At 62.6% G+C, this 13,802-nt stretch overlaps 1 protein-coding gene across 1 annotated transcript in view; it reads left to right on the top strand.

Annotated features, from left to right (window-relative positions):
• The first annotated feature begins 2,075 nt into the window (after positions 1-2,075).
• The window catches only part of KIF3C (kinesin family member 3C), an 18,557-nt gene continuing 6,830 nt past the window's right edge, over positions 2,076-13,802 (top strand). The window contains exons 1-5 of the mRNA XM_064411440.1: positions 2,076-3,605; positions 11,575-11,676; positions 11,756-11,878; positions 11,959-12,077; positions 13,559-13,675. Of these exons, the coding sequence (XP_064267510.1) occupies positions 2,193-3,605; positions 11,575-11,676; positions 11,756-11,878; positions 11,959-12,077; positions 13,559-13,675 (1,874 nt within the window). The 5' untranslated portion in view covers positions 2,076-2,192. The remainder of the gene's footprint in view (positions 3,606-11,574; positions 11,677-11,755; positions 11,879-11,958; positions 12,078-13,558; positions 13,676-13,802) is intronic.

Genomic DNA, 13,802 nt, shown 5'->3' with positions numbered 1-13,802 from the left:
ATCCATCATCCATCCATCCATCCATCCATCCATCCATCATCCATCCATCCATCCATCCATCCATCCATCCATCCATCCATCCATCTGCATCATCCCTGTCATCCTTGCTCCACCTCCCTCCATCCCTCCTTCCATCACTGGCCTCCCCTTAAGCTTCTATCCCCTCTATCCCCTCCATCCCCTCTATCCCCTCTATCCCCTCCATCCCCTCCATCCCCCTTCACCCTCCCCATCATCCTCTCCATCCTCCACTTGCCCCCTCCACTATTCCTCCATCCCAATTCCATCTCCCCTCCATCCCTGCTGCATCTCCCTCCCACTTTCTTCCCTCCCACCCTCCTTTGTCCCCTGGTCCCCCTCCATGGCTGGGGCTGTGCCTTTGGGGAGGGGACTGTTTCCCTCCTGGAAGCTCCTCCTGGAGCAGGAGGACTCAGACAGTGGCAGGCAGGCCTGTGTAAGGCAGCAAATACCCTAATTAATTAATTATGGGATAATCTCTGGTTCTGGGGAAGGAACGGGTAGCTGCTCAGTCTTGATTAAGCACAAGAATGTTTAATCTCCCCCCGCAGCCCCATAAGGCACTGGGATTATTTCCACTGGGATGCACCAGCCATGCCTGGCTGCAAGAGGACACCGAGCCTGGGACAGCCCAGGGACCCCCAAACTCCACAGGGTGACCTGCCCTGGCCCCACAGGGATGGGATGGGATGGGATGGGATCCATGAGATGGGGGGGTTATCCCTGTGCTGGCTGCTGGGTCTGAGGAAAGAGCTCTGTCCCTGTCAGAGTGATGGGACTGGGCATCCCCTGCTTCTGCTGCCTCTGTCCTGCATCCCAATCCCACATCCCTGCTCCCCCATCATCCCTGCTTCCCACATCCTGTGTCCCACATCCTGTGTCCCACATCCTGCATTCCACAAAAGTACTCTGCATCATGGACACAAATCCTGCATCCTGCATCCTGCATCCTGCATTGTGCAACCCACATTGTGTATCCCACATCCCAGCCCTGCATCCTTCATCCTCAATCCTTCATCTGGAATCCTGCATTCCAATGCAGCATCCCAGCCCAGAATCTCGGTCCTGCATTCCAGCATTGCATCCTTCATCGCACATCCCAGTCCTGCATGCCAGTGCAGCGTCCAGTCCTACATTCCAATCCTTTGTCCTACATCCCAATCCTGTATCCTTCATCCCACATCCCAGTCCTGCATTCCAGTGCAGCGTCCAGTCCTGCATTCCAATCCTTTGTCCTACATCCCAATCCTGTATCCTTCATCCCATATCCCAGCTGTGCATTTGTGATCCCATATCCCAATCCTGCATCCTAATCCTGCATCCGAGCCCTGCCCGGCACACCCGTGTGCTTCATCCCCCATCCCAATCCCGCATTCCAACATCGCATCCTTCATCCCACATCGCAGTCCTGCATGCCAGTGCAGCGTCCAGTCCTACATTCCAATCCTTTGTCCTACATCCCAATCCTGTATCCTTCATCCCATATCCCAGCCCTGCATGCCATTCCTGCATTTGTGATCCCATATCCCAATCCTGCACTCTGTATCCTGCACTCTGTATCCTGCATTCTGTATCCTGCATCCTCATCCTGCATCCCAGCCCTGCCCGGCACACCCGTGTCCTTCATCCCCCATCCCAATCCCGCATTCCAACACCGCATCCTTCATCCCACATCCCAACCCCACACGCCGGTTCTGCATTCCACCGCAGCATCCCAGCCCTGCATCCTTCACTCCACACCCCTCAATCCCGCATCCCGATCCCGGCAGCAGCACAAAGGCCGCACTACACCTCCCGGCGTGCCCGGTGGGGGGAGGCCCGCGGCTGCGGGAGCGCGGCTGCGGGAGCGCGGCCGCGGGAGCGCGCTCGGGGGCGGGGGGGGCGCGGGCGCGGCGGCGGGAGCGCGCACCAATCGCGGCGCGGCCGCGCCCCGCCCCGGCCCGCCCCGGCCGCCCCATCCCCGCACCGGGCGGGGCGCAGCGGCCGCGCTGCCATGAGCGAGCGCCCGGCGGGGCCGCCCCGCCGCGCCCCGGCCGCCCGCGCCCCCCGCCCCGGCCCCGCCCGCTCCGCCCCGGCCCCGGCCCCGGCCCCGGCCTCGGCCCCGGGGATGCCGCGGGGGCGGCGCGGCTGAGCCCCCCAGCCCCGCTGCGCCGCCGGCCCCGCCCGCCGCCGCCATGGCCGGTAAGCCCCGCAGCGGCTGCGAGGCGCTCCGGGTGGTGGCCCGGTGCCGGCCCATGAGCCGGCGGGAGGAGGCGGCGGGATACGAGCGCGTCCTGGAGCTGGACGTGAAGCTGGGCCAGGTGAGCATCCGCAACCCCCGCGCCGCCCCCGGGGAGCTGCCCAAGACCTTCACCTTCGACGCCGTGTACGACGCCAGCTCCAAGCAGGCCGACCTCTACGATGAGACGGTGCGGCCGCTCATCGACTCGGTGCTGCAGGGCTTCAACGGCACCGTCTTCGCCTACGGGCAGACGGGCACCGGCAAGACCTACACCATGCAGGGCGCCTGGGCGGAGCCCGAGAAGCGCGGCATCATCCCCAGCGCCTTCGAGCACATCTTCACCCACATCTCCCGCTCGCAGAACCAGCAGTACCTGGTGAGGGCCTCGTACCTGGAGATCTACCAGGAGGAGATCAGGGACCTCCTCGCCAAGGACCAGAGCAAGAAGCTGGAGCTGAAGGAGAACCCCGAGACCGGCGTGTACATCAAGGACCTGTCCTCCTTCGTGACCAAGAACGTCAAGGAGATCGAGCACGTGATGAACCTGGGCAGCCAGACGCGCTCGGTGGGCAGCACCAACATGAACGAGCACAGCTCGCGCTCGCACGCCATCTTCCTCATCACCATCGAGTGCAGCGAGACGGGGCCGGACGGCGAGGAGCACATCCGCGTGGGCAAGCTCAACCTCGTGGACCTGGCCGGCAGCGAGCGCCAGAGCAAAATGGGCGCCCAGGGGGAGCGCCCCAAGGAAGCCTCCAAGATCAACCTCTCCCTCTCGGCCCTGGGCAACGTCATCTCGGCGCTGGTGGACGGCCGGAGCACGCACATCCCCTACCGGGACTCCAAGCTCACCCGCCTGCTGCAGGACTCCCTCGGGGGCAACGCCAAGACAATCATGGTGGCCACCTTGGGCCCGGCCTCCCACAGCTACGACGAGAGCCTCTCCACCCTCAGGTTCGCCAACAGGGCCAAGAACATCAAGAACAAGCCCCGGGTGAACGAGGACCCCAAGGACACCTTGCTGCGGGAGTTTCAGGAGGAGATCGTCCGGCTGAAAGCCCAGCTGGAGAAACGCGGGATGCTGGGCAAGAAGAGGAGGAGGAGCAGCCGGAGGAAGAAAGCGGTGGATGGAGAGGGCACCGTGGACAATGAAGGGGAGGACGAGAACGAGGACGGCCTGGAGAAGACCATGGAGAATTACTTGAAGGAGCAGAAGGAGAGGCTGGAAGAGGAGAAAGCCGCCATCCAGGATGACCACAGCCTGGTGAGCGAGGAGAAGCAGAAGCTGCTCCAGGAGAAGGAGAAGATGATAGAGGACCTGCGGAAGGAGCAGGAGGCCACGGAGCTGCTGGCCATCAAGTACAAGGTTGGTGTTGCCACGCGTGGTGACAAATGGGGCCGGGCTGCCTGCTGTGCCCCTGGTGTGGAGTGGGAACGGAGCCTGGGGAGGTGCCCACCACGGTGCCCAGCAAGGGGACCTCCCAAGCAGGGTCCCCAAGGGCAGCCCCAGACTCTGGTGTGGCCCTCGGACCTGCATGGGGACACTGTGGGGACCTGTGTGGCAGGGAAGGGCCGCGGGGGAGAGGGTCAGTGGTGGCACGAGCGTGCTGTGCTCAGCTCTTGTCCCCTCCAGCACAACAAAGCAGCTCGTGTGGGAAGGAGGAGTGACGAGAGTGATGCTGCAGATTCGTCCCTGGTGGCCTCGGGAGTGAGCCCAGGGCTGGGGCTGGGGACACGGGGCACCTGCCACCACCTGCCCCCAGGTCTGCCCAGCCCCTGGCTCCCCGTGGGCTCTGTGGGGATGGGCAGGGCCTGGCAGCTCTGCAGGGACCCCCACCCCAAATCCTTCCTGGCACCCCAAGCCAGAGCAGGGTGGCTGGGGGCACCACTGCTGGCTCGGGGATGCTCAGGGGTTTGGTGCTGAGGGTGAGAGGGGCCACGGCAGCCCCAGCTGTGCCAGGGTCTGGGGGCTGCACCTTCCCCTGCCCCAGCTCTGCTCCTGTCCCACTGAGCTGGGGGGTCCTGACCCCTCCTGTGGTGGCTGTGGGGCCGGGAGCTCAGTCCCAGCAGTGGGGAGGGAGCACCCTGACCCTGGGCATCACACTCAGCATGGCCCCGCTGGCACTGCCCCTCGGGCACTGCCCCCCTGGCACCACGCTGGCCCAGATGCAGGCAGGCAGGGACCCTTCTGAGGGGGACATGCCCGGGGTGCCAGGGCTGGGCAGGGGTCTGGACACTCTTCCATTGCCAGCGTGGTGTTTGTTGCAGCCCCAGGGACGTGTGGCTGTGCCCAGGGTTGTGTGGTTGTGCCCAGGAATGTGTGGTTGTGCCCAGGGATGTGTGGCTGTGCCCAGGGGTGTGTGATTGTGCCCAGGAGTGTGTGGCTGTGCCCATGGATGTGTGATTGTGCCCAGGGACACGTGGCCGTGCCCAGGGGTGTGTGGCCGTGCCCAGGAGTGTGTGTTTGTGCCCAGGGGTGTGTGATTGTGCCCAGGGGTGTGTGATTGTGCCCAGGGGTGTGTGTTTGTGCCCAGGAGTGTGTGTTTGTGCCCAGGGGTGTGTGATTGTGCCCAGGGGTGTGTGGCTGTGCCCAGGGATGTGTGGCCTTGCCCAGGGATGTGTGATTGTGCCCGGGGGTGTGTGGCTGTGCCCAGGGGTGTGTGGCTGTGCCCAGGGATGTGTGATTGTGCCCGGGGATGCGTGGCTGTGCCCAGGGATGTGTGGCCATGCCTGGATGCCTGCACAGAGAGCGTGGGATCACACTGGGACGTGCCACCGGGGCAGAGCCGTGGGCTGCTGGCTGGCACAGAGGGTGTCCCGTGACAAAAGTCCTGTGACAAGTGTCCTGGCAGAGCAGGAGGCCTGGCACAGGGGTCTCTGCAGCATCCCCCCGTGGCAGTGGGGTGCAGGCTGTGGGGTGCAGGTTCTGGGGTGCAGGCTGGCTGGGCTGGCTGCTGTCCAGCTCAATGTCCCTGCCTGGCTCAGCAGGGCTGGCTCAGGGCCACCGTGTGTCCTGGAACTGCTGAGTAACAAGGCAGGGCCGGTGGCAGGATGACACCACGTCCCTTTTGGTGGCTTTTGGGGACCCTCTGGCTCTGGAGGTACAGCACAGTGACAGCAGAGAGGTGTCACCTCAGCCAGCACAAACCCCCTGTGCCAGGGGGGCACAGCCTGCTGTGACACTCACCCCAGTGGGCACTGCCCGTGGGGACACTGGGTGGCCTCAGGGTGCTCGTGGGCAGCTTTGCCACACGGTGGGGCCAGGCAAGGAGCCACTGCCTCCACAGTGACCTCAGCAAAGGCAGGTGAGGTGACAGGGGGACACCAGGTGCCCCCCACACCCACGGGTGACACGCTGCACCCTGTCTTATTGTCACCCCCGTGGGGGTGGGCTCTGCCTCTGCCACCCAGCTGGGACATGGGGCTCAGAGAGGTGGGGGCAGCCTGCCCCAGCAGATGTGTGTTGGTGCCCAGATGTGCTCCTGGGCGCCCAGATGTGTGCCCTGTGCCCCAGGGGAGCTGCCTACGTGGTGTGGCTGCTTCCAGGGGCTGTGCCAGGGGCTGAGGCCGAGGTCAGCGGGAGGGAAGGTGCTGGGAAGTTCTTTGGGTGCCAGAAATGAGTTCCTGGGAGAGGCTTAGTGCTAAAGGAGATTGGGAGTCCCTTCCTTAGAGGGAATAAATGCCCTGGCAGGGAGGAAACAGCAGCACTGAGAAACATCTTAATCTGCTGGGGGTGGTGTCTGCAGGGGGGGCTCTGGGGAGGGGATGGCAGTGGGGCCATCGTCCCAGCACCCTCCTGGTCCCCTCCCTGCACCCCAGCAGGGCCCCCAGGGGACACTCAGCATCAAGGGGAGCAACTGGCACCAAGAACTGGGTTTGGAGGAGGAGGGGTGAGGGTCCCCTGGCAGCCCAGTGCCCCCAGCCCTGGCAGGGGATGGCACAGGATGGGGTGGGGGGCTGCCCTTGGGGGTGTCAGCCCCCAGCCTGGGACACCCATCCAAAGGGAGGAAGGAGGGATCCCCCCAGGGTCAGGGGGGCTGGCTGGGGCACCCATGGGGGGGCTGTGACCCCACAGCACTGAATGGCTGGGGGGTCTCACTGGGTGGGAAAGGGAGGAAGGCACGGCTGGGGGGTGTCTCCTGGGTGCTGGGGGCTGCTGGCACAGCTGTGGGGGTGTCCCCTGGGTGCTGCTGGCACAACTTTAGGGGTGTCCCCTGGGTGCTGGGGGCTGCTGGCACAGCTGTGGGGGTGTCCCCTGGGTGCTGGGGGCTGCTGGCACAGCTGTGGGGGTGTCCCCTGGGTGCTGGGAGCTGCTGGCACAGCTTTGGGGGTGTCCCCTGGGTGCTGGGAGCTGCTGGCACAGCTGTGGGGGTGTCCCCTGGGTGCTGCTGGCACAGCTTTGGGGTGTCCCCTGGGTGCTGGGTGCTGCTGGCACAGCTGTGGGGTGTCCCCTGGGTGCTGCTGGCACAGCTTTGGGGTGTCCCCTGGGTGCTGGGGGCTGCTGGCACAGCTTTGGGGGTGTCCCCTGGGTGCTCCTGGCACAGCTTTGGGGGTGTCCCCTGGGTGCTGGGAGCTGCTGGCACAGCTGTGGGGGTGTCCCCTGGGTTCCCCCAAAACCTAGAAGGGGAAAAATGGGGGGACCACCATGGAAATGGAGCCTTGCCCCAGGCAGCTGTCGGTGGGGATGGGGGCCACAGGTTTGCCAGAGCCCCCCACTCTGTGCACAGCACCCCCAGGGAGACCCCTGCCCCAGGGACATGTGACAGCAGCCCCATGACCACGCTGGCACCCAAGGGTGGCCCCCCTGCCCCTCAATGCTGTGGCCATGGCAGTGGGGAGGGGGCCAGGCCCTGTGGAGGAGCAGGACCCCTGGATTTGGGGGACAGAGGGACCTCAAGGGCAGGTGCCAGAGGGTGAGGGTGGCCACGTGCTGGTGGCACAGGGGACATGGCAGGGATGGTGGCCGAGCTCTCTCTGTGCTGGGACATTGATTTTGGAAGCTGGGTGTGGTGTCCTGGGGACATTTGGGTCTGTCCCTGCTGGTGCCCCTGAGGTGCAGCTGGGGGGGGCACAGGGTGTCCCCACATTTGTCCCTGATGGACACCCCGACACGGGAGCAGGGCTGCAGGGCGTGAATACACGCACGGTGTGCACGTGGACACACACAGAGTGTGCTCACACACACACAGTGTGCACACAGTGTACACACACACAGAGTGCACACACAGACACATACACACGGTGTGCACACAGACAGTGCACACACACACAGAGTGTGCACACACACACACAGAGTGTGCACACACACACACAGAGTGCACACACACAGAGTGTGCACACACACACACAGAGTGCACACACACAGAGTGTGCACACACAGACACACACATAGGCACGGTGTATGCACACACACAGTGTGAACATACACACACACACATGGTGTGCACGTGGACACACACAGAGTGTGCTCACACACACACAGAGTGCACACACACAGTGTGCACACAGTGTACACACACACAGAGTGCACACACAGACACATACACACGGTGTGCACACAGACAGTGCACACACACACAGAGTGTGCACACACACACACAGAGTGCACACACACAGAGTGTGCACACACAGACACACACATAGGCACGGTGTATGCACACACACAGTGTGAACATACACACAGTGTGTACATAGACACACACAGAGTGCACGTACACCCACATTGTGCACACTGAGTGAACTTACACATACACAGTGTGCACATAGACATGCACAGTGTACATACACACACATACAGTGTGCACACACACCCTGTGCACATACACACTGTGCATATACACACAAACACACAGACAGTGTGCACATAGACACACACAGTGCACACACACAGACACAGTGTGCACATACACATGCACATACACACAGACACACACAGTGTGCACACACAATGTGCACACACAGACACATACACACACAGTGTGCACACACACAGACACACACATTGTGCACATAGACACACACAGACACAGTGCACATACATACGTGCACAGTGTGCACATACACACACATACAGTGTGCACACACACCCTGTGCACATACACACTGTGCATATACACACAAACACACAGACAGTGTGCACATAGACACACACAGTGCACACACACAGACACAGTGTGCACATACACATGCACATACACACAGACACACACAGTGTGCACACACAATGTGCACACAGACACATACACACACAGTGTGCACACACACACACACACACACATTGTGCACATAGACACACACAGACAGTGCACATACATACAGTGTGCACATGCACACACATACACACACAGTGTGCACACACACACACACACACACATTGTGCACATAGACACACACAGACACAGTGCACATACACACAGTGCACACACACACAGAGTGTGCACATAGACACAGAATTTGCACACAGACAGTGTGCACGTAAGACACGCACACAGACACACACAGAATGTGCACATACACACACAGAGTGTGTGCACATAGACACACAGTGTGCACACACACAGTGTGCACATGGACACACAATGTGCACAAATACACACACAGTGTGCAAATACACAGTGCACACACACAGAGTGCACATACACACAGAGTGCACATACACACAGTGTGCATATACACACACACAGAGTGTGCACCTACATGCACACAGACACCCGGTGCCCCACACGTACCCGTGTGGGTGTGAACATGTTCAGTCTGACACAGGATGTGCTCCCTGTGTGTGTGTACTTTGCATTTCTGTGTGCGCAGGGACAGGGATGTGTGCACAGCCCCTGTGTGCGTGTATTAGTGTGTGTTTATGTGTGTTTATGTGTGTTTATGTATGTGGTTGTGTGTGTGTTTGTGCATTTCTGTATGCACAGCCCTTTTGTGTGTGTTTATTTGTGTGTTTGTGCATTTCTCTGTGCACAGCCCCATTTCTGTGTCTATTTGTGTGTGTATTTGTGTGTTTATGTGTGTGTTTGGCATTTCTGTGTGCTGGCCCGCAGCTGCTGCCCATCCCTGCCCATCTCTGCCCCTCCCTGCCAGTCCCTGCCCATCCCTGCCCATCTCTGCCCCTCCCTGCCCATCCCTGCCCATCCCTGCCCCTCCCTGTCCATCCCTGTCCATCCCTGCCAATCCCTGCCAGTCCCTGTCAATCCCTGCCCATCCCTGCCCCTCCCTGTCAATCCCTGCCCATCCCTGCCCCTCCCTGCCCATCCCTGCCCATCCCTGCCCCTCCCTGCCCATCCCTGCCCATCCCTGTCCATCCCTGCCCCTCCCTGCCCATCCCTGCCCATCCCTGTCCATCCCTGCCCCTCCCTGTCCATCCCTGCCCATCCCTGTCCATCCCTGCCCATCCCTGCCCATCCCTGTCCATCCCTGCCCCTCCCTGTCCATCCCTGTCCATCCCTGCCCCTCCCTGCCCCTCCCTGTCCATCCCTGTCCATCCCTGTCCATCCCTGCCAGTCCCTGCCCATCCCTGCCCATCCCTGCCCCTCCCTGTCAATCCCTGTCAATCCCTGCCCATCCCTGCCCATCCCTGCCCATCCGTGCCCATCCCTGCCAATCCCTGCCCATCCCTGCCCATCCCTGCCCATCCCTGCCCCTCCCTGCCCCTCCCTGCCCATCCCTGCCCATCCCTGTCCATCCCTGTCCATCCCTCCCCGTCCCTGCCCATCCCTCCCCATCCCTGCCCATCCCTGCCCATCCCTGCCCATCCCTGCCCCTCCCTGCCCCTCCCTGCCCCTCCCTGCCCATCCCTGCCCATCCCTGCCCCTCCCTGTCCATCCCTGTCCATCCCTGCCCATCCCTGCCCCTCCCTGCCCATCCCTGTCCATCCCTGTCCATCCCTGCCCATCTCTGCCCACCCCTGGAGCTGCAGCTGTGCAGAAGGAAGCAGGCCCACAGCAGCCCGGGCTCAGACCCAGTGGCCCCAGGGAGGGGACACGTCACCCTATCAGCCTGTGCTGTCACCCACCCCCTGTCCCAGCCCGTGCTGCCGTGCCCGTGGTGCTGCCCCAGCCCCGGGCTGCCCATGGAGGCACGGGACTGTGGGGAAAACCCTTCAAGGATCACCGAGCCCAGCCACCCCCAGCACTGCCCAGGCTACACTGTCCCCTGTCCCCAAGTGCCACAGCCACGGGGCTGTGAAACCCTCCAGGGATGGGGGGTGTGCCAGGCACGGGCAGCTGTGCCAGGCACGGGCAGCCCTTTCCAGGTGGGAATTGTTCCCAGTGTCCAAAATCTAATCTGCACAGCCTCCTCCCCATCACAGGGCACTGAGTGCTCCCACAGCCCTGGGAGCAGGGCTGGGGACAGAGAGCAGGGATGGGGACAGGGAGCAGGGCTGGGGACAGGGAGCAGGGCTGGGGACAGGGAGAAGGGATGGGGACAGGGAGAAGGGGTGGGGACAGGGAGAAGGGATGGGACAGGGATGAGGGATGGAGACAGGAATCAGGGATGGGGACAGGGAGCAGGGATGGGACAGGGATGAGGGATGGGGACAGGAATCAGGGATGGGGACATGGAGCAGGGATGGGGACAGGGATCAGGGATGGGGACAGGGAGCAGGGATGGGACAGGGATGAGGGATGGAGACAGGAATCAGGGATGGGGACAGGGAGCAGGGATGGGACAGGGATGAGGGATGGGGACAGGGATCAGGGATGGGGACAGGGATGAGGGATGGGGACAGGGATCAGGGATGGGGACAGGGATGAGGGATGGGGACAGGGATCAGGGATGGGGACAGGGAGCAGGGATGGGGACAGGGAGCAGGGATGGGGACAGGGACCAGGGCTGGGGACAGGGAGCAGGGATGGGGACAGGGAGCAGGGATGGGGACATGGAGCAGGGATGGGGACATGGAGAAGGGATGGGGACATGGAGAAGGGATGGGGACAGGGAGAAGGGATGGGGACAGGGAGCAGGGCTGGGGACAGGGAGCAGGGATGGGGACAGAGATCAGAGGTGGGGACAGGGATCAGGGATGGGGACAGGGATTAGGGATGGGGACAGGGATCAGGGATGGGGACAGGGAGCAGGGATGGGGACAGGGATCAGAGGTGGGGACAGGGATCAGGGATGGGACAGGGAGCAGGGATGGGGACAGGGATCAGGGATGGGGACAGGGAGCAGGGATGGGGACAGGGATTAGGGATGGGGACAGGGAGCAGGGCTGGGGACAGGGAGCAGGGCTGGGGGTCACCACCCAGTGAGGGTGGCAAGGGGCAAAGCCCCTGGCAGGGGAGGGGATGCCAGCCCTGTCCCCTGCCCTGAGCCCCTGTCCCCTCCAGGCCATGGAGAGCAAGCTGCTGATCGGGGGCAGGACCATCGTGGACCACACCAACGAGCAGCAGAAGATGCTGGAGCTGAGGCGGCAGGAGATCGCCGAGCAGGTACCGGGGGGGTGACAGGGCTCTCCTGGGGTCCCTCCCCGTCCCCACCCCGGTCCCAGCCGAGTCCCTGCCCCCCCAGAAACGCCGGGAACGCGAGATGCAGCAGGAGATGCTGCTGAGGGACGAGGAGACCATGGAGCTGCGCGAGACCTACACGTCCCTGCAGCAGGAGGTGGAGATCAAAACCAAGAAGCTCAAGAAGGTGAGAGCAGGGCAGGCAGGTGGGGACGGGGACAGGGACAGGGATGAGGAGGTCCCTGAGGTGCTGCTGTCCCCTGCCAGCTCTACGCCAAGCTGCAGGCTGTGAAGGCTGAGATCCAGGACCAGCACGACGAGTACATCCGCGTGCGCCAGGACCTGGAGGAGGCCCAGAACGAGCAGACCCGGGAGCTGAAGCTCAAGTAGGTGCTGGTGAGGGGCTTGGGGGTCTTGGCTTGAAGAGCTGGGTGTGCAGAGCAGGGCTGGGGGGGGCTCAGAGCGGGGCTGAGGGGCCTAGAGAGGGCAGGACTGGGGTGTTAGAGCAGGTCTGGGGTGCTCGGAGCAGAGTTGGGGTGTTAGAGCAGGGTTGGGATGCTCAGAGCAGGACCTAGAGCAGGGCTGGGGGGCTCAGAGTAGGATTGGGGGGCTCAGAGCAGGACTGGGGGGCTCAGAGCAGGGCTGGGGGGCTCAGAGCAGGGTTGGGGTGTTAGAGCAGGGTTGGGATGCTCAGAGCAGGACTTAGAGCAGGGCTGGGGGGCTCAGAGCAGGACTCAGGGGCTCAGAGCAGGGCTGGGGGGCTCAGAGCATGGTTGGGGGGCACAGAGCAGGGATGGGGGTCTCAGAGCAGGGCTGGGGGGCTCAGAGCAGGGCTGGGGGGCTCAGAGCAGGGTTGGGGGGTTCAGAGCAGGGCTGGGGGGCTCAGAGCAGGGTTAGGGGGCTCAGAGCAGGGCTGGGGGGCTCAGAGCAGGATTGGGGGCACAGAGCAGGACTGGGGGGCTCAGGGGCTCAGAGTGGGTGCAGAACTGGAGGGATTGACCCCACCCAGAGACAGGGACAGCGAGCCCTGCCTGGCTGTCAGTGGTGGCACAAGCCAGGAGCTGTGCCCTGGGTGAGCAGCACAAGGGGCACAAGAATTGCTGGGAAAGGGGAAAAACCAGAAAATTCCAGCAGAAACCCCGGGGGTGGCCGGGGGCAGGTGACCCCCGAGGGCACATGGTGAGCTGCTCTGGCATCCTCGGAGGGACAGCAGCTCTGGGACTCGGGGTGACCCCAGCTCCCTGCAGCTCCAGCTCCCTGGCAGAGTTTTCCCTCCGGGAGCCTCCCGCAGCTGCAGCTGCTGCTCCACCGCCCCCGGGGGTTTGTTCTCACTTCAAACACTCCTCTCTTTCAGCGTCTGTAACCCCCCAGCTATTTACAAGCACTGCAGGGTGAAACAGTTTCACTGCAAACAGAATTCCATCGCCAGCTTCGCCCCTTCTCTCCCCCAGCGTGGTTCTGACTGGAAGCCACAGCTCACCGATGCAACTCGTTGCCTCAAAACAGTTTTTGACAGCTGCTTCACTTTCCCAAAAAACAGGAGAAAAGATTCCCTCTGGGTCCACTTGGCATCGTTGAGCTTTCCCTGATTTTCAGGCTGGGCAGCAGGAGAGCAGAGATGGGAGGAGAGGAGGGAAGGGTCCTGGAGCCCCAGAGCTCCTGGGCTCCTCTGATTCCCATCCTCTCCTGCCTCTCCCTTTCTGCATCTATTGCTCCAACCTCTCCCCTTCCATCACGGTGTCATCCTCCGGATGTTTCTCCTCCCTGCCGTGTCTCCTTCTCTTCCTGCCTTTCCTCTGCCTTTCTGCCTGTTTTCTGTCTCCTGTCTCATTAACCCCTTCCCCTCCCCTCCTGCTCTGTCCCTCAGGTACTTGATCATCGAGAACTTCATCCCTCCCGAGGAGAAGAACAAGATCATGAACCGCCTGTACTTCGACGGCGACGAGGACCAGTGGAAATTCCAGCCGCTGGTTCCCACTGGAGGGTATGTCCCTGTGTCCCTGTCCCCAGGGCACAGTCCCTGTCCCTGCCCACACACACCAGTGCCCCAGGGCTGGGGGACCCTTGTGGGTGCCCAGGGGTGGGAATCCCCTCCCCAGCCAGCCCCTCCT

Source organism: Passer domesticus, chromosome 3, assembly GCF_036417665.1.
Source record: "Passer domesticus isolate bPasDom1 chromosome 3, bPasDom1.hap1, whole genome shotgun sequence".
Classification (NCBI taxonomy): domain Eukaryota; kingdom Metazoa; phylum Chordata; class Aves; order Passeriformes; family Passeridae; genus Passer; species Passer domesticus.
The sequence above is the reverse complement of the archived record's forward strand: the minus strand, read 5'-3'. Positions and strand labels throughout refer to the sequence as shown.